Genomic DNA, 26,796 nt, shown 5'->3' with positions numbered 1-26,796 from the left:
CACACACACACACACACACACACACACACACACACACACACACACACACACACACACACACACACAGGCAGACTCACACGCCCACTCTCTGTCTACACAACACGTAAACAACTAACCAACCACTTCTCGACAGAATTTCAATAAATCTTTGACAACGTATACATATTGATGAAAGGCAATATCCATCAAAGGTTAACATTTCACATGTATCTGGGAATAACTCAGCCTTCAGTTGAAGGGGCCCTCAAAACCTTCAAAGTCGAGGGGTGTGTGTGTGTGTGTGTGTGTGTGTGTGTGTGTGTGTGTGTGTGTGTGTGTGTGTGTGTGTGTGTGTGTGTGTGTGTGTGTGTGTGTGTGTGTGTGTGTGTGTGTGTGTGGTGATGGCAGGGCATTTTCCTTCAAAGCCCCGGCCTCTTCAAACCCACATCCTTTGTTCCTCGGCTATCTCTCCCTCCATTACCTCTGTTCTCTCTCATCTCTCTCTCTCTCGTCTTTCCTCTGTCTCCCCTCTCTTATATCCCTCCTCTTATCTCTCTCTCTTCGCTGTTCCCTATCTCCCGTTGTCTCTCCCCGCTCACACCATTACCTCTCCATCCAAACACACACACTCACACACCTCGACCACACTGACCTCCAAACATGCTTTATTCCCGTGCTCTTACAGCAGGATTAGGAGCGGGCGAAGGGCCAGACTTCCACGGGAAAAAACAAGAAATGAAGTCCTTCCTTAGAGCATGAACTAAATTGTTCTCAAAGGGGGGGGGGGGGGGGGGGGGATGCTGGCTCTGCTCGTTCTGATGGTGAAAACATGCACTCCTCACATTTAGTTTTCACTTCGTCTGTCCGTTCCCACCATGCGTCCGGACTCGTGCAAAAGTCGATGCTAACTGCACGTAAACTATCCTTTTACGTGACCGAATTCATGATGATGTCCTTCACAAGGACAATCGGCTCATGTCCGTTTTCCTAGTTTTTATTGGACCCCTCTTTTCCGTTTGCTGGCACCACCAAGTCAAGGAGGGGGGGGGGGAGGGGGGGGGGGGGTAGAGGGCAGGACAGAGTTTCAGTCCTGGTGTAGACCGACTTAGACATTTTGACCTGAAAAGGGTTTGAATGAAACAACCACCTCCCCTCTGCTCCCCTACATCAGAGCTACTGCTCCCCCCCCCCCCCCCCCCCCCCACACACACACACACATCCCCACGCCCGCCCCCCAGAAAGGTCAGAGCTAGGGGGTCACGCCAGGTCAAGTCCAGACCCACTGACCCCCAGCGTCTAGACTCAGAGTGTAACACTAGCCAGAGGCCACATGCCTCTCTATTTTTGTTGGTTCACGGTAGATTGACAACCATATCTGAGATATGGATGCATGGCTGCATGCATACATACATACATAGCTCAATTATCTTGATATGGTTGTCAATCTACCATGTATCAAATTAAATATGCATTCATTAATTAATGTAGATGAACGATTCATCCTCACTTTCATACATAAGTGAGTCGAAGATGAATGAATGAATGATTGCATGCATTCATGTCAATACATTTATTCATCAATTCATTCTTTCTCGACTCACTTATGAGTTGTATGGAAGTGAGGGTGAAACAAACTCTGTGTCTGGCTCAGTGAGTGTTGATGTCTCTCTCTCTCTCTCTCTTTCTCTCCAGACTGCCTCTTCCCCCAGGAGCAGCTCTGTCGCTCTGGCAGAACGCTGCCCTCTTCAAGGAGCTCTACTTCACTAAATTCCCAGTAAGTGTCTCACTCTAATACTGTAGGAAACTGCTCCCTCTCACAGCCAACGGCAAACAATCAGAGCTTATTGGACAGGCAAAGGATTTTCTCACATTTAATATGGACACCTGCATTTAGATATAACACCCTCAAGCGAATTTTCCTAATATTTTATTTGATGGTAAACTATAAAACAGCTTTTAAGGTAAATTAACGTTGTTGAGTTGTCGTTTTATTGCAAACACTCGATTACGTTCGCGATGCGGTCCAAGGCCGCCATCTAGTGGTGAACGTCTGCATTTCAGGATAAGGATTTGACCGTATCACTAGCAGGATAAATGATCATGAACCATTAGTAGTTGTCGTTGAAAAAGTGTATTCAAATGTGAATGGTGAAATATCTACGCCTTATTTTGCTAAACGCATGCAAATTTTAAATGAATGTTCAACTTAAAAATACTTTACACAGCAGCAGAAGAACAGGAGAGTAATTAAATAATTAAAAAGATTGCACAACATTTAAAGGTGACATATTATACCACCAGGTGTGAGTGTAAGTGGGCATGTCCATCTTCTAGATGTATCACGGATAGATGAGCAACGTTTGCTACGGTCCACTGGGTAGGCTTGTAGACTGATCTATCCAGCGTACATCTGGGTGGACACGCCCACTTGTGATGTCAGAAGAGGCCGATTTTCATTACTGCTTGTAACGGCTAATCACACTCACCTGGTGGCATAATATGTCACCTTTAAAAAAAATTTAAACTTAAAAATACAAAGCAGCAGAAGGAGAATGAATAATTAACAGGCGAGTGAATAATTAAAAGGACCGCACAAAATTGTAGAAAGATAAGCAAAGAAGGACAAAACATTGTGGATCTCGCCGCAGGGCTTCTACGACACCATGGACGCCGGCTACGTGGACGAGGACGGCTTCCTATACATCATGTCGCGCTCTGATGATGTCATCAACGTGGCCGGTCATAGGCTCTCCGCCGGGGCCTTGGAGGAGGTAAGACCGACCATAATAATATTCATAAAGGATGTATACGTCAGGGAGGTCTGGGATTTAACCCTCATGCTCGAACCCCTAGCTGCTCCGGAAATACCGGTCGCCGACTTTACTTGTTACCGTAATTCACTCTGGATGAAAGTTGTCGCTATAGTATAGCTAAATGGTCAACTATAGTTCTATTTATTGTGCCCTGTGCTGTAGTCTCTGCTGCAGCACCCTGACGTGGTGGACTGTGCGGTGATGGGCCTGGACGACTCCTTGAAAGGCGTCGTCCCATTGGCCATGTGCGTGCTCCGGAACGGTGAGGCCACGCCTTCTCATTAGAATATCACTGCCGGTTGACATTAGAATATCAGCATGTCCGAATAGTATGATTCATTCGCTATTTCTCTGTATATTATTCAACGCTTAAGTATTCCCTTGGTCGGCCTTCAAATATAGTAATGTTCAGATGAAACCGTTACATGTAGTCCTTTAGGTTACTGGTTACTCCTTAGCTCAGGAGGTAGAGCGTGTTGATTTGTGACCGTATCTAGTTCGATCCCTGGCGCCCCCTAGTGTCGGGGTGTCCCTGAGTAAGAACGCCTCAACCCTAATTGCTCCCGACGAGCTGGCTGACGCCTTGCATGGTTGACACCACCTTCAGTGTGAATGTGTTATAATTCACTTTGGATAAAAGCGACTTTTTATTCAAAGATAAAAATGTAAATGTTCACCACCACCACCACCACCCCGAACCACCTTGGCTGCCAGTTAAACAGCTTGCTTCAAAGCCCATAATTAATATTAATTTGTATCTCTTTCGCTGCCCACTTGGGGCCCCTGCTGAGACCCAGTTATGGGCCGCGACCCTCCACTTGAGAACCACTGTGTAAACGAATGGGAACTTCCACAGGTCTGCAGAAGAGCCAGCAGGAGGTGGCGGCGGAGGCGGTGAAGCTGGTGAGGGAGACCATCGGGCCGGTGGCCGCCTTCAGGAAGGTTCTGTTCGTTAAGGGGCTCCCCAAGACCCGGTCGGGAAAGATACCCCGCTCCGCATTGGCCGACCTGGTGAACGGGAAGCCGTACAAGGTGGGCCAAGTCTGCTCGTTGGTTGGTTTGTTCGTCTATTCGCGTCTTCGCATTGACTTTGTATGTAAATCGCACCGTGCCGAAACTTTGCTTCTTCGCTCTTGACTCCCGCCCCAAAAGGTTCTGGGTTTCATCCCCCACATTTCCACATCAGCCCCTCTACCCACTTCTGAATTAACTGTCAATCACCTACTCCTCAATTACCAAACCCGTAAAAGTAAAAAAATCGTTTGAAGGTTATCATTTATTATGTACATGCCTTCTCCTTTTCCTAGTCAACAGTATACCCTCACTCCCATACGACTAAGGGATTCGAGAATGAATGAATGAATGGATTCATTCTTTCTTGTATCACTTATGAGTTGTATGGAAGTGAGGGGGAAGCGGACTCACAATGTCCGGGCTCACCAGTCTCTCTCCAAACTGTGTAGTCTCTCTCCAAACTGCAAGAAAGAAATGGATGAAGAAATGGATGATTTTATGTCGTAAACATATCTATTGTTTGTGCAGCGATAATAATTGTGGTTTGTGTGCATTACGACTCTTCTAACCAAGCTCACAATGCAAATGACGAACACTGCGAGGCATAATCTGGATCTGCCACGAACGATGACGGTGTGTTTTCTGCCAGATCTCTCCAACCATCGAGGACCCAGACGTGTTCAAGGACATCGAGAAGCAGGTCCGAGCAGCCCTAGGGCCCCCAGCACTATGAGGGCCCCTGGAGAGAGGAGTCCCAGGGGGGCCCAGCACGCCGAGGGCCAAGGGGAGAGGACTCCCAGGGGGCCCCCCAGCACATTAAGGGCCCTGGGGAGAGGAGTCCTAGAGGCCCCTATCCCTCTAATGGCATTGAGAAGAGTATTCCCAGTGCATAGACTCCCCAGGGGCCCTCCCCAGCTCGACACGTGAGAACATCTGTATTCATCCACACATTGCGGTCACTGCAGTGTTCTGCACGGATTGCTCTTGATTTTCAAAATAAGAGCAAAAAGAAAAAAATGGACCATTCAGTGCATATGAGGAGATATCGTGCTGATATCAGATACCTTGAACCTTCAGTCGGTCTATTGTGCTGCTCAGGACCTGTGGCGATCAGTCTTGTCGACGCTTTAACTGTTGAAACATGTACAGATTTACACATCAATCAAGTCTGTACAAACACACACACGTACTATTTTGTGCCAAAGTCAAAGTTTTGAGTAGAAAAATGATTTAAGCGCTGAAAGTATTACAACTAGTTGTCAACTGACAGTAGTTTATTGACAATGAAAATGTATTTCGCTCACCACATAGTTTTGACCAAAGTACAGGTAATAAATAAAAAAAACAGAAAAACCTTTGACACTTAACAAAATGAGTCGTTGTTCGTGCAAATCGCGGATGTCGTAAACCCGTTCCGATCGAAAAAGGAGTCCGTCCGAAATGAACCGAAAGACAGACTGGAGAGGGGAGAGGTCATAGGGGTCACCCTGGCAACCCTGACCCCCAAAACGAGAAAAATACAAAGCTTTCGACAGTTTAACACCGACGTAAGTCACAGCAAGCCCACGGGGTCTTTTTGCGGTTCGGTCGCCTCACGTTCAACATGTTTCATATACACGCTACGCACACGATGGGTCTGAGTGGTCGCCCTCTCCGGAGGATTCACACCGCTGTCTTTTGGTTGTGTGTGTGTGTTTACCAATTCATTAAAGGACGTCGCATCACTTTAACGAACACAGTCCTGCTTGTTGGGAATTCCTCTGAGATTTAAGTTTGTGCGATGTCCATTTTGAGTAACGTCCATTTTTTCATGATCTCCGTGGCAACTTGTGACGGCAATTCCAGACTTACATTTTTTTTAATCAGCGCATCTCTTGTTTAACACACTTTGTAGCTGTTATATATTTTTTTACCACATCCGTAAAATAAAAAATATGACGAGGCTTGGAATTTTGTCGTTGGCCAGCAGGGGTCAGGCTTTCACGGTTTTTCTCTGGGTCTGAGCGGCGCGCGAAAGACATCCAGACCTGTCACAGTATCATCGTCCTCCTCATCTTCATCAGCAGCACGACGGCTGAGTGTGAAACTCAGTGTGGCGAAAGGGGGGCGGGGGGGGGGGGTGCCACGGTCGTGTTAAGACTGTTTTAAAGAGCAGCATGTTTTAAAACCTACCAACCACGGGGTTCTGACCCAATATCCTTCTTCTTCTACATAGATGTGTATATGTATATAATATATTTATATCTATATACTTACATTTAAAAACAGCATTATTTATAGTTCATTTACAGTCCAACCCCTACACATCTGTCAGTAGTACACCGTAACGTTATGCATCCACGAGTATCTGTACATGTAAAAGGTACAAATGTGGCGGGAGGGGGGGGGGGGGGGGGAGGTATAGCACCAACATCTGGGATGGGGGGGGACGGATGGACGAATGGGCTGGGTGGGTGGAGACGACCCCCCCCGTCCAACGCTAAGCCTCCAGGGCCGCTGTCTTGGTTTCCATGACGACGGGTTTGGGAGGACGGTGGTTGGCGGTTAGGGGGCGGGCTTCTTGGCAGTGCATGTCATCAGAGAGTTCTTTATTTATTTTTTTTGTTTTGTTCCCGGTTTGGCTTGACGAGACCAGGCCGGACGGCCCGGGTCAGAGGTCAGAGGTCAGGAGGTTAGAACTGGAGCTGGGGGGAGAGGCGGGAGACACAGAGCGGTTAGTGGTGGTCGTCGTGGCTGGTCTGGTGGGGGGGGGGGGAAGCGTTTATCTTGTGAATGTGGGAATGGTGGCATGTCCGAGTTCAACGTTTTGACTCCTGATATGAAATGAGATGATTAAAGGTGACATTATACCAGCAGGTGTGACGTGATTAATCATTACAGGCCGTTTTGAAAATCGGCCTCTTCTGACATCACAAGTGGGCGTGTCCAACTTGATGTGTGCTGGATGGATCAGACTACCAGCCTACCCAGTGGACCGTAGCAAACATTGCCCATCTATCCGTCATACATCTAGGTGGACACGCCCACTAGTGATGCCAGAAGAGGCCGATTTTCAAAACAGCTTGTAAGGACTAATCACCCTCACACCTGGTGGTATAAAATAATCCCCTTTAAAGCAAATATATGAAATACATGTTTAGCCCCACGCACCTTCAGAGTATGCGCGGCCGGCCAAACCACAAACCTTTAAATCACGAAGACCACCTTTAAATCATTGTGTAGCTTGAATGTGTGTGACTGTGCATGCATGCGCTTCTGTGTGTGCTGCATGTAAACCTAAACTTGTTCATCTGATAGTCTTTGGCCTCGGCTACACTCGTCGAGTCAATGCAACTCTTACACTTGTGTGCTCCGGCCTGTGTGAGCCGGAGGGAGAGAGAGGGAGAGAACGAGAGACAGAGACAGAGGCAGAGACAGAGAGAGAGAGAGAGAGAGAGAGAGAGATATGAACGGCTACTCCGCTCTGTCCCTTAACGTCCTAGGCTATATGAGGTTCATCTAAAACGAGAAGCCGACTTACGGAAATGAGCGCTTTACAATCTCACGTTCAGATCAATTTGTTCTGTACGTGAACCTCCATTCACGTTAAGTACCTCGTTTTGTCAATGTGTGCCTGGCGGCATCGCTACATGAGAAAAAGTCGCGTTGAAGCGACGAATGTGACCGAGTCCCCTCACTAGTGTGTGTGTGCGGGACCTACAGGCTGGTGGTCAGACCAGGGGCCAGGGGCCCTTCCCCTCAGCACGAGTACGTTCTTACTGTGGAGCTGTCCAGACGCTGCACCATGGACGGCCCCACTGGGGAGGGAGGGAGAGAGAGAGGGGGAGGAAGGGGGGAGGAAGAGAGGGTTAGTTAGTGGTCGCCTTCTCGTCGTTTAGAGATCATTTGAATGAGGACCTCTGTGGGGTTCGAGGGCCACTGTGGGGTTCGAGGATTCGAGGGCCACTGTCAAGGGTCAAGAAGCTGGCTGGGATGTGGCTACAGCAAAATGGCCCCCGTCCAACACATAACAAACACTATTTTCTTTAAGTATAATTATTTACAATTTCATCATAAATTATCTTAACAAAAAAAAATTCATGGACAAGATGGGCATCTTCTCACAGCCATGTTACCACTCGGACAACAAAAGTCATTTCATTTTTTTTTTTAAACAAAACAAACAAGATGGCGTAGCCAAAGGCCACGCCCACCGGGAGATGACAACACAGAGGAGGGGCGTGTCTTGTGTGCGGACGCGGGCCGCCATTTTGTTAGAGGAGAACTCAGTGGGATGTCTTCCACCATGCAGGCCACCGGAGGACATACTGGTTCAAACCAGACGCACCAAAACAAAAACATAACTGCTTATCCTTTTGTTTTTAACCGTGTTCTCTTTTAACAGACTAAGGGGAAGGAGTGGGGTTGGGTTTGGAGGGGGGGGGGGGGGGGGGAATAGATAAGCTACATAACATTTAGTTTGAAGACTTGTTGGAAACGTTCACATCAGCCCACATGTCAGCCATTTAGTTTTCTACTTTTACTTCTGTTTCTAAAGGGCGTGTCAGAACTGAGGATTTTCATGACCTATTCTACAGCGTATACCTTATTCTACTTGTTTCAAATCGTCGCCATGCGTTAAAGGGCAAAACCGGTCTTGGCAATCAATACAAAAGAACGGTCTATCCTGCTTTCACTTCAAGATCCGTTACCAAGACAATGAAAGGCTAATGAGGAATCACTTGAGGGTAGGGGGCCTACAGCAGCGCCCCCATGTGTTCAGAGTGGGGAGGACGTTAGGGTGGTGGGCACTGATAGGATGATGAGGAATCAACCTGTGGGGGTGGGTGGGGCTACACTGGTGTTCAGAGGAGAGTGGGGGCAGTCTGGGCGGGGGGGGGGGTGATGTTAGTGGGGTGGGGGGAGGGGGGGTTCCCAACACGGTGGTTAGTGAGATAGCTGACCTTGGTACCAGTCCAAATACATGTCGTCAGAACTGTCGCCCAGCCCTTCATAGAGCACTGCACCAGTCCCAGGGGAGAGCAGAGACACAGAGTCAAGGGTGCACACACCACACACACACACATGCAAACAGACACACCAGCACGCACACACACACAAACAGACACACCAGCACGCACACACCCATAAACATTCACACACACACATATATAAACAGACACACCAGCACGCACACATAGATACATACACTTAGTCTCACTCTCGTGCACACGCCAGCACGCATACACACATACATACACTTAGTATCACTCTCGTGCACGCACACACAGACATACATACACTTAGTCTCGCACTCGCACACGCATGGGTGGGGGGGGGGGGGTTAGAATACGTCTCGGCTGTGCGTTAGTCTTCACCTAGGGACTCGAATAAATTGTGTAATTTACAAACGGTTGCAGGCGTCTAGTCGTTAGATTAGCGTTTTCAAATCAAATGTTGAGTGGAATATTTTAACAATTGTCGATAGACACTTCAACCCACTGATCCATTAACCCCACTTGTGATGTCGTTAGTGGATGGGTTTAGATTTATTGTTATCAATTACTGTTTGCTGTAGGCTTTATTCACCGAGCAGCCATGTTGGTTCTGAATGCTAGCTGGGTGAGGAGACAGAATGCGTGCTTAGTTTCCCCATCCAGCTAGCATTTAGAACCAACATGGCCGCTAGGTGCCATTTACGTTTGATATTCCAGCTAACAATCAAGCTAGCAGCTAGAACCAAGATGGCCACCAGGCGGCCCTTTAAACAGGACGGTATTCAGTGAGGTTGCCGAGACGATGGAGTGGAGTGGGCGGGGCTTACCCTCCGGGGGCAGGCGGCGCGAGCGCCCCGAGCCGGTGGTGAGACGGAATCCCGCCGGGAGCGTTTCCGCCGAGCCGGGCATCATGCTGATCCCGTGGACGTCCCGCGGCGGGAACTGGCGCCGCCACGACGGGCCCCGGAAGTCCTTGTCGTCGCACTGGGGGACGCAACGTGGTTACTGGTCGTTAATGGGGAACGGACTGCGTTTATACGGCGCCCTTTCTGACCAGTGGCTGCTTGAGTCGGTCAGGGTGAGGCATCTTGCTCAGGGACACCTGACAGCTAGGAGGAGCCGGGGGTCGAACTAGCAACCTCCTCGTCATCCATGGTTGACCCATGGATGCTATGCTAAAGGGTGCTAATACATAATATCATAGAGGGCCAGCGAAGGGCTACCAGAGTGCTAGAGCGAGGCCTATAGAGGACTTTAAACGGGTCCGAACAGATGGTAGCATGGAGGCAGGTGTGCTTAGCTCCATAGGCAACAGCCTCCATCCCAATGAAAGCCCAAAACTCAGCTTAAAGGTGATCTAACCCTATCCTACCCTAACCCTATCCTGCTCGTTTCAACTCGGCCCCCCAGCGTTGGTACGCTTGAACTTTACGAGTTAAAGGACCCAATCAAGAACAGTATCCACTTCGTAGTCACATGGGCTGTGGCGTTGGTCCGCGCCGACCAAGAATCAATGCTAACTGATTCTAATGTGGAGCTAACACCGGCGTGGAAAGGGGCCAATGGAACGCGTCGAAAGAGACACACTGACGTCACCAGGGGATTAATGGCCCCCGTCGTGTATGTCAGTGCTGCACAGTCGACAGGTCGGTGACGCAGCAGGTAAAGAAGACCCCCCCCCTCCCCCCTCACCTCGTCCAGCCGACGCTCCGTGCCGAGGGCCAGCAGGTTGTTGTACTCGCGCTCCAGAATCTGACGTGCCTGAGGGGGACAGGGAGACAGTGTGAGGAACCACAGTGCTGGGGCGACCCCTCCACACGCTGGGGTTCAGTGACACACAAGAGGGGCAGAACCGAACCGTCGGGGCAAGGGGGCGCACCGACACCGACGTCCAGGGAGGTTTCCAGGGCAACGCACGGAGCTGTGTTACGTTTACCTTTAGGGCATTTAGCAGACGCTTTTATCCAAAGGGACATACAATAGCTACATCTATGAGAAGATAGAGAGAGGGTTCGATTCCCCTCCGTCCCCACAGCCTTAATGAATTAAACGGTGACCAAGCTGCCAGAGCTGCTCCTCCTGGAGGAGTTCCTCTTTGGACCACCACTCTGGAGGACATATTGTCTCAGGTTAAAGGGTCCAACAGGGGTTTAAATACTGTCTGTGACGGTTAACCCCTCAGTCCGTCTTTTACTTGGTCTGTCCTCTCGTTCGTTGTTTGTTTGAGGGGGCAAATCGATGAGATGAATGCTGATTGGTTTACCGGATCTTTTGTAACATGAATAAGTGTAAAATCGTCCCAATGTGTGTTTGGTGTGTGGACTCAAAACTATTGGTCGCTGTCATCTTGGCCACCCTGGGGTCAAAGGTCACCGAGCGGGGGGGGCGGCGGCGGCGGTCGCCGCGGTTACCTGAGTGTTCTGGTTGGGGATCTGCAGCAGCAGCGCCAGGCTGCTGTAGTCGAAGTTGTCGTCGAGGGCGACCAGGGCGCCGTGCACGCCGCTCTCCAGCAGGATGTTGGCGTAGTCGCGGAGACCGATGCTCTGCACCCAGCGCATCACGCGCTCGTTGCTCCACACCAGCACGTCTGGGGGGGAGGCGGTACATGTGGAAGTTATGGAAGGGAGTGACCAGTTATTAAAATCAGTTTTTATATAATAATTGAGTTATTCTCTCTCTTGATGTTATATCACTACAGTACCGTGTGTTGCCTCTGCATTAAAGTCACTACAGTACCGTGTGTTGCCTGTGCATTAAAGTCACTACGGTACCGTTTGTTTCCTGTGTATTATAGTCACTACGGTACTGTGTGTTGCCTGTATATTATAGTTAGTACGGTACTGTGTGTATATTAGAGTCAATACGGTACTGTGTATATATTATAGTCAGTACGGAGCTGCGTGTATATTAGAGTCAGTACGGTACCCTGTGTATATTAGAGTCAGTACGGTACTGCGTGTATATTAGAGTCACTACGGTACCGCGTGTTGCCGGTATATTATAGTCAGTACGGTACACGGTGTTGCGTGCATATTATGGTCACCGCGTGTTTCCTGCTGGCTGCGCTCTCTGCGTCGCTCCAGCTCCTTCCTGTCGTAGTTCAGCTTCTTCAGTCCCATGATGCCGTACTGCAGACTCGTTCTGTCACAAACACACAAACACAAAGATATTCCAACCATCCTCCAACAATTTGGCAGCTTCCCGTTTGCTTCACCATGACGACCGTGACGGCCATTGCGCAGCAGCCTCGCTCTCCCCAATCGTCTCTCACACACACACACACACACACACACACACACACACACACACACACACACACACACACACACACACACACACACACACACACACACACACACACACACACACACACACACACACACACACACCTGTGGAAGCTGTCCACCATCTTGAGGTGCACGCGGAGGTCCTTCTTGGTGAGGTGGTCCAGCATGCGGGCGTCCACCAGGCACTCCATGAAGTAGGAGCGGTACTGGGGCAGGCCCAGGCTGGGCAGCCACTCGTTGCCGATCCACTCGTGGTTCATGTCGCCGTAGGCCAGCGTCTGCCCGTCGCCACGGCAACGACGGGAGGAAACGAGCGGGGAAGGACGACGGAAAGAATGAGTGGAGGTTCAGAGCACAAGAGAGGGGATTACAAACATTGAGTGTGATCAATTGTTGTTGTGGTTTGTTCTGATCCTCTTGCATGACCACAGTGGATATCTGAAAGGGTCATACTCTCAAGGAAAGAGTATTGCCATTATGTGTGTGTATACTTCTGAGTATGGCCAGTACGTCAATATTCTTCAGAGTATTGCCAGTATGTCTTTATACTTCAGAGTATTGCCAGTATGTCTTTATACTTCAGAGTATGGCCAGTATGTGAGTTTAGTTAGTAGTTAGTGCTTGAGTGAAGACGTATTGGGGGTTTGTAGTGCAGTACCTGTGCCCAGCTGCCTTCCTCAGACTGAGATTTCTGTAGGAAATGTAATGATTCATATTAGAGGCAATTATGAGTCACTGGAATGAGTACAGACAAAAGTACAGATGTGACGCTTTGCTCAGACTTCAGTGGGTACCAAACTGTTCCTTAAAGAGCAGTGCAAGACTACAAATCACTGCTCAGTGTCTGGAACGGGGGCCGGAAATGAAGCCATTACCCAGCCGCACCACCACACCGCAAGATATCATCTCCAATCCCACTGAAGGGACACGTTGACCTCGGACATACACCAGCAAGAACCAACCAACGCCGCACAGACTTCTCTCTGATTCTCTTAGACTGAACCGCTAGTTTATTAAAGACACAAAGACATGACAGGACCACTAGAGTAAGTACACAAGGGGACAAGGGAACAAGGAGACAAGGGAACAAGGAGATGAGGGAACAAGGAGAAAAGGGAACAAGTAGACATTGGAAGAAGGAGACAAGAGAATAATGATACAATGCAAGTACAGTGAAACTCGGCCGCAAGACGACACAAGGGGGCAGGAAGGTAAGGAGTTAGTGGACGAGGGAGTATGATAAGGAAAGGAGACGACGGAGGACGAAGGGGGCGAAGACGAGGACACTGACCGTCTTGGAGGGAGCGGCCATGGTCTCCATCTCCTCGTGGGTGACCCACACGTTGCCCGACGCCTACGCAGCGCGCAGCGCGGGGGGGAGGAGGGGGCGGGGTTTGGGAGGGCCCGGAGGCGGCGGGTGATTGGTAGTAGAGGTTCCGGTGGGAGGGGCAAGCAGTGTTAAAGAAGAAGAGCGGCACCACTGTAAGCCAATAGTGTTATAGCATCACAGTCAGACGAAGAGCGGGCAACACGGCCCCGCCCCCCCGCACCCTGGGGCGACGGGCGCATGAACACACACACACACACACACACACACACAAGAAAAACACGCACACACGAGAAAAACACACACAACACAACACAAGGGTGACAAGACACAAGGGACAACAAGGGATGCGATGAGGAGGTATTGAATACCAGGTGGTATGGTATACAAACTGGTATACAATATGCATGGTATACAAACTACATTTCCCATGAGCCATCGCTGTCTTAAGTGTAGGTACCCTTATATCCATGCGTGTAAGTTTGTTGCTGTGGGCACTGGCGTTTATATTCCAGTCCAGTTGCGCGCTGTGTGTGTGTGTGTGTGTGTGTGTGTGTGTGTGTGTGTGTGTGTGTGTGTGTGTGTGTGTGTGTGTGTGTGTGTGTGTGTGTGTGTGTGTGTGTGTGTGTGTGTGTGTGTGAGCTTCCCACTGAGACCTGACCAGGACCATGGGGGGGGAGTGAGGCTGTTGCCATGGCTGTCTTGGTCGTCACGGTGAAGCTAACAGGTAGCTGCCACCGAAAATGTGCAGCACTATTTTTGGGACCGGCCTCTTACTTATCGTGTGTGTGTGTGTATGCGTGCGTGTGTGTGTGTGTGTGAGCAAAGGCGGTACGAGTTGATCATGGGTGTGGTATCCATGGCAACTTGTGCCATAACAAAGCGAAACTGCTGCTGTATAAATAGACAGCGGGTCCATCCCACTAACAACACAGTCCCTACTCCCTAGTCTGTGCAGGTCCCCACTGCACACTAGAGCACAGCCAACAGAACACTCACATGTCCAGACGGAGGGCCAGATAGCTCACACACTGTGTGTGTGTGTGTGTGTGTGTGTGTGTGTGTGTGTGTGTGTGTGTGTGTGTGTGTGTGTGTGTGTGTGTGTGTGTGTGTGTGTGTGTGTGTGTGTGTGTTCATTAGTTTTATTCATTACACTCCCAACAAGCAAAATAGCTATATATTTGACAGTATGACATTTTTGCCGATAGGAAGGACGTGTTTAAACATATTTGTCTAAGTCTATAAAGCTATATATACATATAGATGATGTATATCGATATAGATCTATAGATCTATAGATATATATATACAGCAGACAGAAATACATGCACATATATCAAATCAATAGAGAGATATATACATCCAAATCCATTCCTCTAAATATTTATATAGATATATATCTATAGATATACCTAAATCTATATCTATGGAGATATAGTTCTAGATGTATAACTCGGGGAGGAGGTGCGTTTGTTTCGACTCACGGTCCTGGAGGTGGGCGGGGCCGAGGGGCTGGTGAGCGACACCATCTCCTGGATGGCGAGGCGGAGCTTGAGGCGGTGCAGCGGGTTGCTGATGCCGATCTCCCGCTGGATCTCCGTGTCCGACAGCGCAGACATGATGGCGCCGCTCTTCACGTTGGCCCGGCACGCCGCTACGTACCAGGCGGGCATGCCCAGCCACAGCTGGGACGGGCGCAGGAACAAAAAGGGCCATTTTGACGTTTATGTTTACAAAAACATTCACATTTATATATTACCTTTAAGGTTTACAAAAACGTTTACATTTACATTTTACAAAAATACTTTACAAAAACATTTACAAATACAATTACGTTTACATTTCACATTCAAATCTAAAGGTGTGCAAGGAAGGAAATACTGTACTTAACTGTAAATAGCGGAAAATAGTGTATATACTCCTTCCAATTCTTTCAAAATAGATGAACTATGTTAATCCATTTCTTAACTTCAAACATTAAAATCACAATCAAGCCAGTAGTCAATTTATTTACTGGGTTGATGTGTTTGTTTTCGTCCACCTTACAGGTCACCAGTTAGACCACGACTGACATGTTGGAAGAACTTCAGAAACGGTGGGTAAAAGTATGAAAAACGAATGGGGGGGACAAAAAGAAATCTCTGTAAAATCCTACATTACAACCGTATCTGTGTCGCTATTCGCAGAGGACAGTGTAGGGACTAGGGAGCTCACTATCAGCGAACGGTCTTGGCTTTTGTGAGTGTAATGTGGGTTGTATGATGGGGTGTAATCCAACCTTCTGGTACCAGAGGGCAGTGTAGCATCAATTATAACAACACAAACATCTTCATGGATTCCACAAGCAGGCTTTGAAGGGGCTGTATGATTTTATATCTCAGTCTAGTATGAGCATTATGTTTTAGATGTATATTTATATATTAAGACTTATTTCATATCGGCACCATGATGGGTCTTAGCTCTCTCTCTCTTTTTTTGCCCCGTCTATTTGAGCTTGACGTATTTTTAGAAAAATAGCAAAGGCAACAAAATTATCAGCAGAGACACATTACCCTATTGCTTAGGCTGTGGTTTCAGAACAATGGAAAGCGTGGCTGTGGTTCCCGAACCACTGCCAACGCTGCTGGGAGTGTGTAGGGGGTGTTTGCACTGCACCAACATGATGCAAAGATGTTAATAATAACCCACGGAAAAGCCAAGCTAACTTGTTTCATCGTAACAAGGAGTAATGATGCGAATGTAAGGGGTCAGGGTTTACACTGCTATGGTCGACTGTTTCATGTGCATTTCCATAGCGATGTTTCAGTACAATTTGCTGATGTTTTGCTATCTAGGAGTTCAAAGAACAGTTCAGAGTGAGAATGCTTTACACGTTGCTGTAGTTAGTTAAAACACATGACCTGAGGAAAGAGTAGCGTCCATGTTTGTGTAGTCAATACTAATTTTTCAGGGCTGATTTTGATCAATTAAAAAAATATTTAGTGCTCTGATTAATAAATGTAGATTTTGATTTTGAAGCAGTAGCCTGATGTTGCCGTCATTTAGCCTTTCTGCGGCTATGGCATGCTAACACTGATGAGCCGTGTTCCCTCAGCCACCTCATGGTGGGGCTGGGCCTCTCATACCGCCTACCTCCAGCCAGGCGACCACTGTCGGCCCGTCCCATTGGGCGAATGGTAAGCCTTTCCTCCTGGCCTCCTCCAATAGCTCGTGCCTGGGGACGGGAAGAGCGCAACACTTCCTTAGCATCCACTTTCCAAAGAGCAGCACATGGACACAGACACACACACACACACACACACACACACACACACACACACACACACACACACACACACACACACACACACACACACACACACACACACACACACACACACACACACACACACACACACTTAAAGGCACAAGGCTACCTTCCCCCTCATGTGTGACTCACTGACAGTACCTATATTATAGTACTACTGCAGTACCATCAGTAGTATAACACCTTGCACTGTAGAAACACTACAACAGTACTTCAGTCTTGAATCATAGTAGTACTGGAGTACTATCAATAGTACAACACCTTGGCCTTTAGTAACAGTACTGTATCAAAGTAGTACTGCAGTACTATCAATAGTACAACACCTTGGCCTGTAGTAACAGTAGAACAGTACTGTATTATAGAAGTACTGCAGTATTATCAGTATTCCAAGACTAAAACACTGGAACACCCAAAGGAATGCTTTTGAACCCTGTGTGTGCCGTGCTCTGTGTCAGGGTGGGAGTGGTGAGTGGGGTGCCGGGATGGTGTGGCGGTCAGTGTGTGTTCTGCAGGGAGGACAGAGAGAAGAGAGTATTTGCTTAGTAAGTACCGCAGGTTAAGGTGGGACGCGGCCACGGACTTAATGAGCGGTGCGTCCAGAGGCCCTCGTCTACTCAGCGCAAAGAGAGATACAAACAGTAGAATAAGAAAAAAGGACAATAATAGAGTGGAAGCATCATCACGCCCCGACCAGGGAGGGCAGGCAACATCGACTCCATCACACGCTGCTGCGGCACATTCCCACGACGGCGATGTAAACGGAATGGACACACTGTATAGACGCCTGTGTGTCACAGACACGCACACGTGTATACACACACACATATGTACATGGGCATTCCCAGAGGATGGCATGGCGGGGGCCGTGGAGGCGTGGACAGGGATGAGGGCCCCTCAGGAGTGTAGTGTAGCGTTGCCCAACCTCTGGGTCGGGGGCCCACGTCGGGCCGCCTCATTTGCATAGTGGGGGCGGCTGGGAGACTGCTGACTTGAGTGAGTTATTGATATTTGATTGGACATTTAAAAAAGGTTTCAAGGGTCTGATAAGATATATATGAAATGACTGTGTGAGATGACTAATTAGCATAGTGTTATTATGCCGCTTTTCCACCGCACATGTAGCTCGACTCGACACGACACGACTCGACACGGTAGCAGCGCGGGTGCTTTTCCACCGCAAATAGTACCTCCGGGACGTGGGCGGGGTCGTCTGCGTGAAAGGGCCGTGACGTATTTTTGTACGCGACGCAAACAACACCTACGTAACCCACACATGGACAGAACCCACATAACAACAATGGAGAACATCGATGCGATGGTATTCGTGTTCGTATTATTAGCTGGCATGTTGAAGAAGTGGAATATGTTGGCTGCGGCGCTACTATGGCTGTTCTATCGTTACCAGCATGGTTGCCATGTCGCTCTCGTGACTTCGTCACACTCTCTGGCCAATCAGTGGCCGGCCGTCTGCCGACGTCACCTTTTAGCATCGGCTCAGCCGCTTGGAACCTAGAGCGAGGCGGTACTAGAAAAAGCAGCCACTTGAGGTACTAGATCGCGGTGGAAACGCAAAAAAGGCGAGCTGAGTCGAGTCGAGTCGAGTCGTGTCGAGCTGGTACCATGCAGTGGAAAAGCGGCATTAGTATACCTTCACCGGGATATTTATATTATATACAACCTGGAAATTGAAGTATCACTCATTTTTCTGACCAAAATTTCGGAACGGGCCACAAAAGTGTTGATGACCACTTGAGTAGCAGCACCTTCCCACGGCGCACAAGGTCAATGAAACACTGACAATAAACAGATTGTGTTTACATTCACGGTCGAAACACATGTGGCATTGTGTCGACACAATGTGTGATTCTTATGCTCAGCCTCGGCTGATAAGAGACGGAAATGAACGTCCACTGAATGTGGAGCTGGAAGGGGAGGAGGAGGAGGAGGAGGATGAGGAGGAGGAAGATGTTTAAGGGGTTGAGATAGCGAGATCAGAGAACTATAAACACGAAAAATCATACGAGATCAGACACACGGCGACAGTAAGAAGCCACATTACATTCCTGCAACCGGGTGCCACAGCTTGTGACTCCACACACATAAAGAGAGAGAAAGAGAGCGAGGAAGAGGCAGGTGTGTAAGGACGAGGAGGAAGAACATTCCAGGTGTAAGTCAGCCCCCAGTGGGCCGCCGCACATTCTCAGTCCAGCCCATTGGTTCAGCTGCCTGGGGGAGGGGCCAGGGGCAGGGCTTAACGGGGTTAGTGAAGGGAAAGAAAGCAAATGAAGTGTCACCGACAGCCACTGACCAGAGAGAGAGAGAGAGAGAGAGAGAGAGAGAAAAATAAATCGTGATGGAAAGAGGTAGAGAGAGAGGGTGAGTAACAAGACATATAAATAGAAGTACGGAAAGAGACAGAAATAGAGAGAGCGAGAGACAGAACGAGAAGAATAGATGGGAGACACAGAGAGAGATTTGACAGACAGACGGACGTAGGACAGACAGAGAAGGACAGCGATTGGACCGACAGAGATAGACTGTGGCGTAGCCTTGGCATTTAGCATTCTTGTCTCTTGGGGGAGGATGGCATACAGAAGGACAGATGGAGTGGGGGACGGAAACGAAGACAGGAGACACAGCGAGGGGAACGATGGACACCAGGCCCAGGATATCACGCGGCCTCACCACTTACCCGCTTTGTTATAGAATCAGAGGATGAAGAGAGGGAGGAGGGGAGGGGACGAGAGAGGGAGAGAGAGGGAGGAGGGGAGGGGACGAGAGAGGGGGGACGAGAGAGAGAGGGGACGAGAGAGAGGAGGGGAAGATAGAGAGAGAGGGGACAAGAGAGAGAGAGAGAGAGAGAGAGAGAGAGAGAGAGAGAGAGAGAGAGAGAGAGAGAGAGAGAGAGAGAGAGAGAGAGAGAGAGAGAGAGAGAGAGAGAGAGAGAGAGCGAGAGAGAGAGATTACAGGAGACAAAAGTACACAAATGTTAATGGGTTAACAGCAGTTTCCGATAGGACTCTAAAAAAAATAAAAAAAGGTTGAATGCGAGCACACACAAACACGCACACAGACACGGACACTGACGCCAAACAAACAACATGCATCTTGTTTACACACATGTGCGCCAAAGGTCATGTTGGAGGACATTCTTTGTACAACACGCTCTCTGAGCACCGGGGGGGATGGAAGCAAGTCAGAAAGAGAGAGCGGCGGTCCGTGTGCGAGGTGTTCACCCCCACCACAGCTCGTGCAGCTCCAGTGAAGAGAGGAGATGAGAAATGCAACGGGAACACAACCAAGTCCCTGCGTGTCATTCCCCGCATTCCCACATCATTCCCCACCGCCCCCTTACACACACACACACACACACACACACACACACACACAGACAGAACAGATTTTCAAATGTGCTCCGAGATATCCACAGACACTAAACCCCGCCCCCACGCCGGATCCGACCAATCAACAGACAAGACGCATGAACCGGCGAACCACCATCTCCCGCTAGCGATGGCGTTAGCAGATAGCTGGAATGTGAAGGTTTGGGGGGGGGGGGGGGGGGGCAGGCTTTGAGATGGCATGCAAGAGACGAAGAGAAGGGGGGGGTGGGGGGGGGGGGGGGGGCGGGGGGCACCACGATGCATCCTGCGCCCTGCATCCATAGTTCAGTGCGGCCCCACCACAAGGACAACGGGCATCATCACCACCACCACCCCATACCATACCACGTCCCTCGGACCCCCCCCCCCCCCCCCCCCCCCCCCCAGGGGCGCCCCCCCCCCTATGGGCGTCACAGTCAGTCTTGTCACGATAACTCAGTTGTGCACATTTGAGGCCAAATGACATTCGGCATTTGGCTGCGGGACAAGGCGAATGTACAGAAAGAATAGGACACACACGACATGCGCACACACACACCCCCGACACCCACACAACACATACACATTCCTGGTTCAGAGACGGTTGGTTTGTGTGAGCGGAGAGTTCATGTCTTGAGCGACGATGAGCTAAAATGGCCGCTAGGGAGGGGGGGGGGGGGGGGGGGGGGGGGGCTGTGTTTTATATACACTTCCCTTATTGATCAGGAAGCCCCGGTACATTAATTGGACTGTAAAGCCCGATCGATAGACTCGACTTTGGCGTCGTCTCTGAATATACTTGGCCTGATTCTCGGCTGCTCAATAGTGATCCAGACCCTGGTGAATTGAGATCCGGGGCCTTGTTAAATACTGATCCACAGGATGATTTGGAATAGTGCCCAGCGCGGTGAAGGGGAACATAATGTGTGTCTACCGAGGCTACAGTGTTTGAAAGGTTCCTCCCTTGTTTGTTTTACATGTTTGTGTCGTTGTAGAAGGGCTACTGCAAATATTAGTGGGTAGATATAGCAGATATAGATATAGATAGATATAGAAGCTTAGTGAACAGAGAGACAGGCCGTTAAGGAGCAGAAAGGGACTTCTTGCTCAGGCTACACATAGAGCGGGGACACTATGGGATAGGATGGGATCTGAACACACTGCACTGTCCTGCCCCGGTTGTAATAGTGACAGGTGTTTGTTGATTAGCCGCTAGCTAAGCTGAAAGGTAATTTATGTGTAGTGCGATGCTGCTTCAGACAGTAGGTGTGTTTTGGGTGGAAAACATACTTCTTTTTCAGTCTGCGGTCTTTCTCAGCCTGAGTGCCAAGCTTCCCCATGCCCATGTCCTGGCCCACCATGTCGGGGTCGTTCACCGGTGCTGGAAGAGGGAATGACAAGTGAGACTTTAGCGATATAATGCTAACCAGCCAATGCTAACTCTCTGTGTAGCTTGAAGAATCGGTTCTATTCTTCTCAACTTTTTATTTATTATTTATTCTAGAACCAAGTTCTATTTCATTTTATTGGATCCTACTCCAATAAAATGGAGTAAGCAGCCATGCTAACTATCAGTTCTAGCAATGCCCCACCGTGCGGATCAACCATGACGTGTCGGTGGGCCATGTGCCCCAGACGCCCCTTCTCCTTCTTGCCGAACAGCCGGCCGATGGACGACTTGATGCCCTTCTTCTTGGGCTGCTTGTTGTGCAGCGAGTCCTGGCTGCTGGCCACGCTGCTCAGGGCGCTGGCCTCGGCCTCCAGCGAGGACGCCATCCTGGGGGTAGCAACGAGCACGCGGTCAGCATCTGCGTCCATTTTGGTTGCACGAGCGGGACATGTTTAAAGCCAAATATTTTATAACTTTTACATTTGAGGGCATTTGACGCCTTTATCCAAAGCAACTAATAACAGTTCATACATACATTAACATTCAAAGCGATTTATAACGGACGGCGGAGTCATCCATGCCAGGGGACAGTAAGGAGCAGTGAGGGTGAGGTGTCTTGCTCAGGGACACCTCAAAACTCTGCTAGGAGGAGCCGGGGATCAAACTAGCATCCTTCCGATTATAGGTGACCGCACATATAGGTCTACCTCCTGAGCCATGCCGACCCTGATAACTTTTTCTTGAAGAAAAAATAAAGTGATAAAGTGTACCCGAAGTATTCATGGGCTAGCTAGCTTAGAGTAGGTAAGTTGTATTCGAGGAGAAGCCTCGTCTGGGTGTCCACTGTGTTCGGCGGACAGAACTCACCCCCTTGCGTCGTTGTGCGATGACGCTGGCAGCGTGTGCGTCATGCGAACGGTGCGCGGCGTCGGGGGAGGGGACGTCTCACACTTGATCGTGGCCTTGTCTTGTCCGTCCTCGTCAACCGCCGCTATCTGGAACAAGATCGGGTTTTTGGCGTCTTAATGTCGTGAAACTTCCAGCACACGTTTTTTTTCGGTAAGTGAATCCTTGAACTCGCATTCCTGTTCTGCTATCTGATTCGGACGAACTGTGTTCCGAGTGAGCGGCGAGATCGTAAACGTCCAGTGCTTAACGGAAGTCGTATGTTTATTGTATTACAACGAGCATATTCTAGTGTTAGAAGTCAAAACCATAGCAACACTAACCCTTTAGCCGTTGGCCAGCATTAGTCACACAGTTGTGGTTTATGCCTCTAAATAACTGTAATACCGACCAGACACGAATTTTGCTAATAGCCAATCGTCGGTTGAATACAGGAAGATCTTTGGTATAAAATATATGCCATTTTATGGACACTTTCACCCAAATTATCTCATAACATTGCGAGTGTGTACATTCTGTGCCGAAGTATTAGAAGAAGTGCTAGCCTAAGCGACTGTACCTTTCTCCTGTGCTTCCTCAGGTCGCTGGGCTGTAGGGAGACAGAGCAGAGAGGAAGACACGCAATCCCACGTCAATACATCGTCATCGATAAAGGTCATGAGGATGGTTTGGTTTTATATGTACGTGTGACACGTGATCGGGGAGAAGAAGAGGAAGGAAAAGGAGAAGGAGGAGGAGGAGTAGAAGTAGAAGAAGAAGAAGAAGAAGAAGTATTGGAAGAAGAAGAAATAGTAGTAGTAGAAGGAGAAGGAGAAGGAGAAGGAGAAGAAGAAGAAGAAGAAGAAGAAGAAGAAGAAGAAGAAGAAGAAGTTCTCACGAGGACCGGCATGCGGTCAGCCCGGGAACACGAGTACCCCAAACTAAAAGTCCTCCGGGGGGGGGGGGGGGGGGGGGGCTCACCAGGGTCATGACCCCCATGCGCTCCATGTCGTGCGCGGGGCTGCGGGGGTCCAGCTTGGGGGTGGAGTGGCCGCTGGGCGGGGAGGAGGAGGCCAGCGAGGAGGCGGTGGCGGAGGAGGTGATGCAGGCTCCGCCGTGGTGGTGGTGCATGCGGGCCAGGTTGAGGCCCTCCAGGCTGACGCTCGCCACGCGGTTCTCGATCTCCTCCGCCCGCAGCTCCGTCGACTCCTTCTCCTCCTGGATCAGCCTGGTGGGAGGAGGTGGAGGGGGGGGTAGGATAGAGAATGAGGAGGGGTTGTGAGGCAGCAGGGAGGGGTTAGATTGGGTGGATTGGTGAGGGATGGGTTGGGATGAGACAGGAGGGTGGGTGAGTTGGGAGTGGGGGGGGGGGGGTCATATTGTCAAGTCATGTTTTCTGTATATAACCCTTCATCACCATCTCACAGCCCGCGGGAACACGAGACTCAACGGACCATCAAGCGATGGATCAATACGTGTTTAGTCGTCTTTAATTAAAACCGAATCGTCTTCAACTGTCCTATCAGCTCGGATCAGCTCAGATCAGATAAATAGCTTCCCTAGGATATCTGGTGTCATCACAAAGGAAATAAGTGAATTTGTTGCGTGGCTAAATGAATTCTGTGTGAATCTGTGCTGTGCCTTGCATGGACATGGCTTTGATGGATTCAAAACGAAGAGGCTCCTAAGAGCTCATTCAACAGAATAATTACAGGCCTGTATCGGGGAGATAGAAAGCCTTAAAGTCTGTTCACATAAATAACCCTACCCAGGCGTTAGCATGCTAATTAGCTACCAACTCCCAGGATGCCAAACGCTATTTGAGAGTCAAATTATTTCGTTCTCCAGCTAGCTTTGAGAAGCGTATCTTGGTCTATAGCGATTGTGCCGGGCATATTAACAACATCTGACCAAAATATCTAACCACATTTGCATTTGCAATTATACATGTGAATAGGCTTGAGATAATTACAGCATTAACAAGATAGTAAGAAGTCTCCTCAGGGCATCATGGGCTTCCTGCAAGTACCTAATAAATTGTTTAGTCCAGAGTCTAGCTTGCACATTACAGGCACTTTCTACATTAGCAGCCATTGTCATATACGGTCTTTACAGCCATAGCATCCTCGACGAGCTAACACACCTTATCCCCACCCAAGTGCTGTGGCTCGCGCAGCATATTTACTGTTCGCTAACACAGCTTAACTTCTCTAAATTAGCCAGCTGTATCTCCACCTAGCTAGCAAATCACATCTACACTTAGCTAGTCCACCATAATTCCACCTAGCTAGCTAGCAAATTGCATCTTATTCTACTGCATTTCCACCTAGCTCTCTGACGGTATCTCCACCTAGCTAACTAAAACAACGCATCTTCTTTTGCCTTTCCACCTAGCTCTCTGACGGTATCTCCACCTAGCTAGCTAGCACAACGTGTCTTCTACTGCCTTTCCAACTAGCTATCAGACGGTATCTCCACCTAGCTAGCTAGCACACGTATCTTCTACGACGCAGTTCCACCTTGTTTTCACACGGTATCACGACCAAGCTAGCTAGCACACCGTATCTCCTTGTTGATGGCGTCCAGCTGCTCCTGCAGCATCATGGCGAGCGTCTGCGCGTCAGAGTGTCCGCCCGGCGACAGGAGGTCCATGGAGCTGAACAGCGTCTCGCGGTCGTCGTCGTCCATGTCCGACATCTCCGTGTCGCTCTCGAACGGGTGGCCGCCAATCCCGAGCTGCTGGGAGCGCCACTCCTGCTCGCCAAGGGACTTAGCCTAGAGATGAAAGAGAGAGAGAGAGAGAGAGAGAGAGAGAGAGAGAGACAGACAGACAGACAGACAGACAGACAGACAGACAGACAGACAGACAGACAGACAGACAGACAGACAGACAGACAGACAGACAGACAGACAGACAGAGGACATAGAGGCAGTTAGTCGAAGAGCCCCTTTGGCAATAGGCTGGCTACAATCGATGCATGGGTCTTTTTTAGCATCTAGTTTCACTGTTAGGGATTAATAAAGTCGAACGTATCCTTCTCGATGGACTAATCACAGAACAGGTCTAAATAGAACTGTTTATGTTTATGAAAGACAATAAATGACTGAGAGAGCGGTAGAGAGACAAAGAGAAGACATGGCCGAGCCGGTCTCACCTTGGACTCCCTCAGGCCCACGCGACCTCTCCGGGGACGTCGGATGACCTTGGCCGAGCGGTAGTGGTCCGACTGGGTCTCCGCCAGCGAGCCCAGCGAGTAGCGGAGTTCCCCTGACGTGTCCATGTGAGACCTTCACACACACACACACACACACACACACACACACACACACACACACACACACACACACACACACACACACACACACACACACACACACACACACACACACACACACACACACACACACACAGAGTTACAACCGTGAAGAACACTGAATAGGACATGGTGACAGCCATCTTGTATTGGGACCAAAACGAACAGGTACGATTGTGTAAGTAAAGGTTTGGTTCGACGACACACATGGCCATCTTTATATTCATGCTAAGTGTGTACAGAAGGCAATAAAAGAGAGGAAAAGATTTGTTTGATGGTTTTATCAATGTGGTCAAATTCAGTCTTTTCGCAAAGTATAAACTAGCGCTCGTCTTTGATAATGGACTGCAATTGGACTGCATTTATACAGCCCTTTTCCTAACCAGGGGCCACTCTAAGCACTTTACAAAATCACCTTACATTCATGCACACAATCACACACTGATGGCGGTGTCAACCATACAAGGCGACAGCCAGCTGGTCGGGAGCAGTTAGGTTGAGGCGTCCTGCTCGGGGACACCTCCACACTCAGGGACACCGCTCTACCTCCTGAACCACATGCCGCCGAGTAATCTTCCTAATCGTGGAGTTAAGTTTTTCCCCCTCGTGCGGCGACCTACCGGGACAGGGTGGGTTCAGTGAGGGAGCTGGTCCGCATCCTGAACTGATCCAGCTCCCCTCGTAGCTTATCGATCTCCTCCGCCAGGTGGGTCTACGGGGGGAAGGGTAACGTAAGGCAGGAAACAGGAAGTAGGAAACAGGAAGCAGGGGACAAGAAGTAAGGAACAGGCCTTGAGCATCCATCCAAAAGTTGAGGCTTTTAGAACATAGAGTTCTTCCATATGGATAATAATAGCCCTGACATTTGTGTTTTTATGTTTTAAGCCTAACTTTCTCATAAAAAATTGATTTACTAGCCATTTAATGTTGTTTGTTCCCTCTAGTGTGACTGCAACTTTAACATAGTTAAAACAAATTTAAGAAATGTACTTTTGTTCGCCCCAGATGAGATATTTGTGAAATTAACTAAATAACAAAGGATCAGCAGCAATTAAACACCTCAGTTTGGTTCAGGGTAGTGGGCCCCTATGCGCTATCCGACGTACCCAGATAATAGCAGGGATTGGGGAGAAGCTACGAAT

The 26,796-nt window shown here is 49.2% G+C and overlaps 2 protein-coding genes across 2 annotated transcripts in view; one reads left to right on the top strand and one right to left on the bottom strand.

Moving 5' to 3' along the window:
• Positions 1 to 5,773, top strand: part of acss3 (acyl-CoA synthetase short chain family member 3) — a 31,817-nt gene extending 26,044 nt beyond the window's left edge. Inside the window, exons 12-16 of the mRNA XM_056578546.1 lie at positions 1,672 to 1,753; positions 2,628 to 2,750; positions 2,955 to 3,054; positions 3,649 to 3,824; positions 4,456 to 5,773. Coding sequence (XP_056434521.1) covers positions 1,672 to 1,753; positions 2,628 to 2,750; positions 2,955 to 3,054; positions 3,649 to 3,824; positions 4,456 to 4,539 — 565 coding nt within the window. The 3' untranslated portion in view covers positions 4,540 to 5,773. The remainder of the gene's footprint in view (positions 1 to 1,671; positions 1,754 to 2,627; positions 2,751 to 2,954; positions 3,055 to 3,648; positions 3,825 to 4,455) is intronic.
• Positions 5,774 to 7,544: 1,771 nt separating this feature from the next.
• ppfia2 (PTPRF interacting protein alpha 2) overlaps positions 7,545 to 26,796 on the bottom strand; it is a 114,792-nt gene continuing 95,540 nt past the window's right edge. The window contains exons 12-29 of the mRNA XM_056578545.1: positions 26,275 to 26,366; positions 25,496 to 25,628; positions 24,901 to 25,115; positions 23,322 to 23,568; positions 22,921 to 22,950; positions 22,323 to 22,450; positions 21,677 to 21,842; positions 21,356 to 21,414; positions 16,529 to 16,610; positions 14,881 to 15,081; positions 13,361 to 13,423; positions 12,728 to 12,760; positions 12,172 to 12,347; positions 11,826 to 11,923; positions 11,194 to 11,369; positions 10,475 to 10,543; positions 9,610 to 9,766; positions 7,545 to 7,603 (exon numbers count right to left, since the gene is read on the bottom strand). Of these exons, the coding sequence (XP_056434520.1) occupies positions 7,545 to 7,603; positions 9,610 to 9,766; positions 10,475 to 10,543; positions 11,194 to 11,369; positions 11,826 to 11,923; positions 12,172 to 12,347; positions 12,728 to 12,760; positions 13,361 to 13,423; positions 14,881 to 15,081; positions 16,529 to 16,610; positions 21,356 to 21,414; positions 21,677 to 21,842; positions 22,323 to 22,450; positions 22,921 to 22,950; positions 23,322 to 23,568; positions 24,901 to 25,115; positions 25,496 to 25,628; positions 26,275 to 26,366 (2,184 nt within the window). The remainder of the gene's footprint in view (positions 7,604 to 9,609; positions 9,767 to 10,474; positions 10,544 to 11,193; positions 11,370 to 11,825; positions 11,924 to 12,171; positions 12,348 to 12,727; positions 12,761 to 13,360; positions 13,424 to 14,880; positions 15,082 to 16,528; positions 16,611 to 21,355; positions 21,415 to 21,676; positions 21,843 to 22,322; positions 22,451 to 22,920; positions 22,951 to 23,321; positions 23,569 to 24,900; positions 25,116 to 25,495; positions 25,629 to 26,274; positions 26,367 to 26,796) is intronic.

The sequence above is a fragment of the Gadus chalcogrammus genome, chromosome 19 (genome assembly GCF_026213295.1).
Source record: "Gadus chalcogrammus isolate NIFS_2021 chromosome 19, NIFS_Gcha_1.0, whole genome shotgun sequence".
Lineage (NCBI taxonomy): Eukaryota > Metazoa > Chordata > Actinopteri > Gadiformes > Gadidae > Gadus > Gadus chalcogrammus.
Note: the sequence above shows the minus strand (reverse complement) of the source record. Positions and strands in the feature narration are given on the sequence as shown.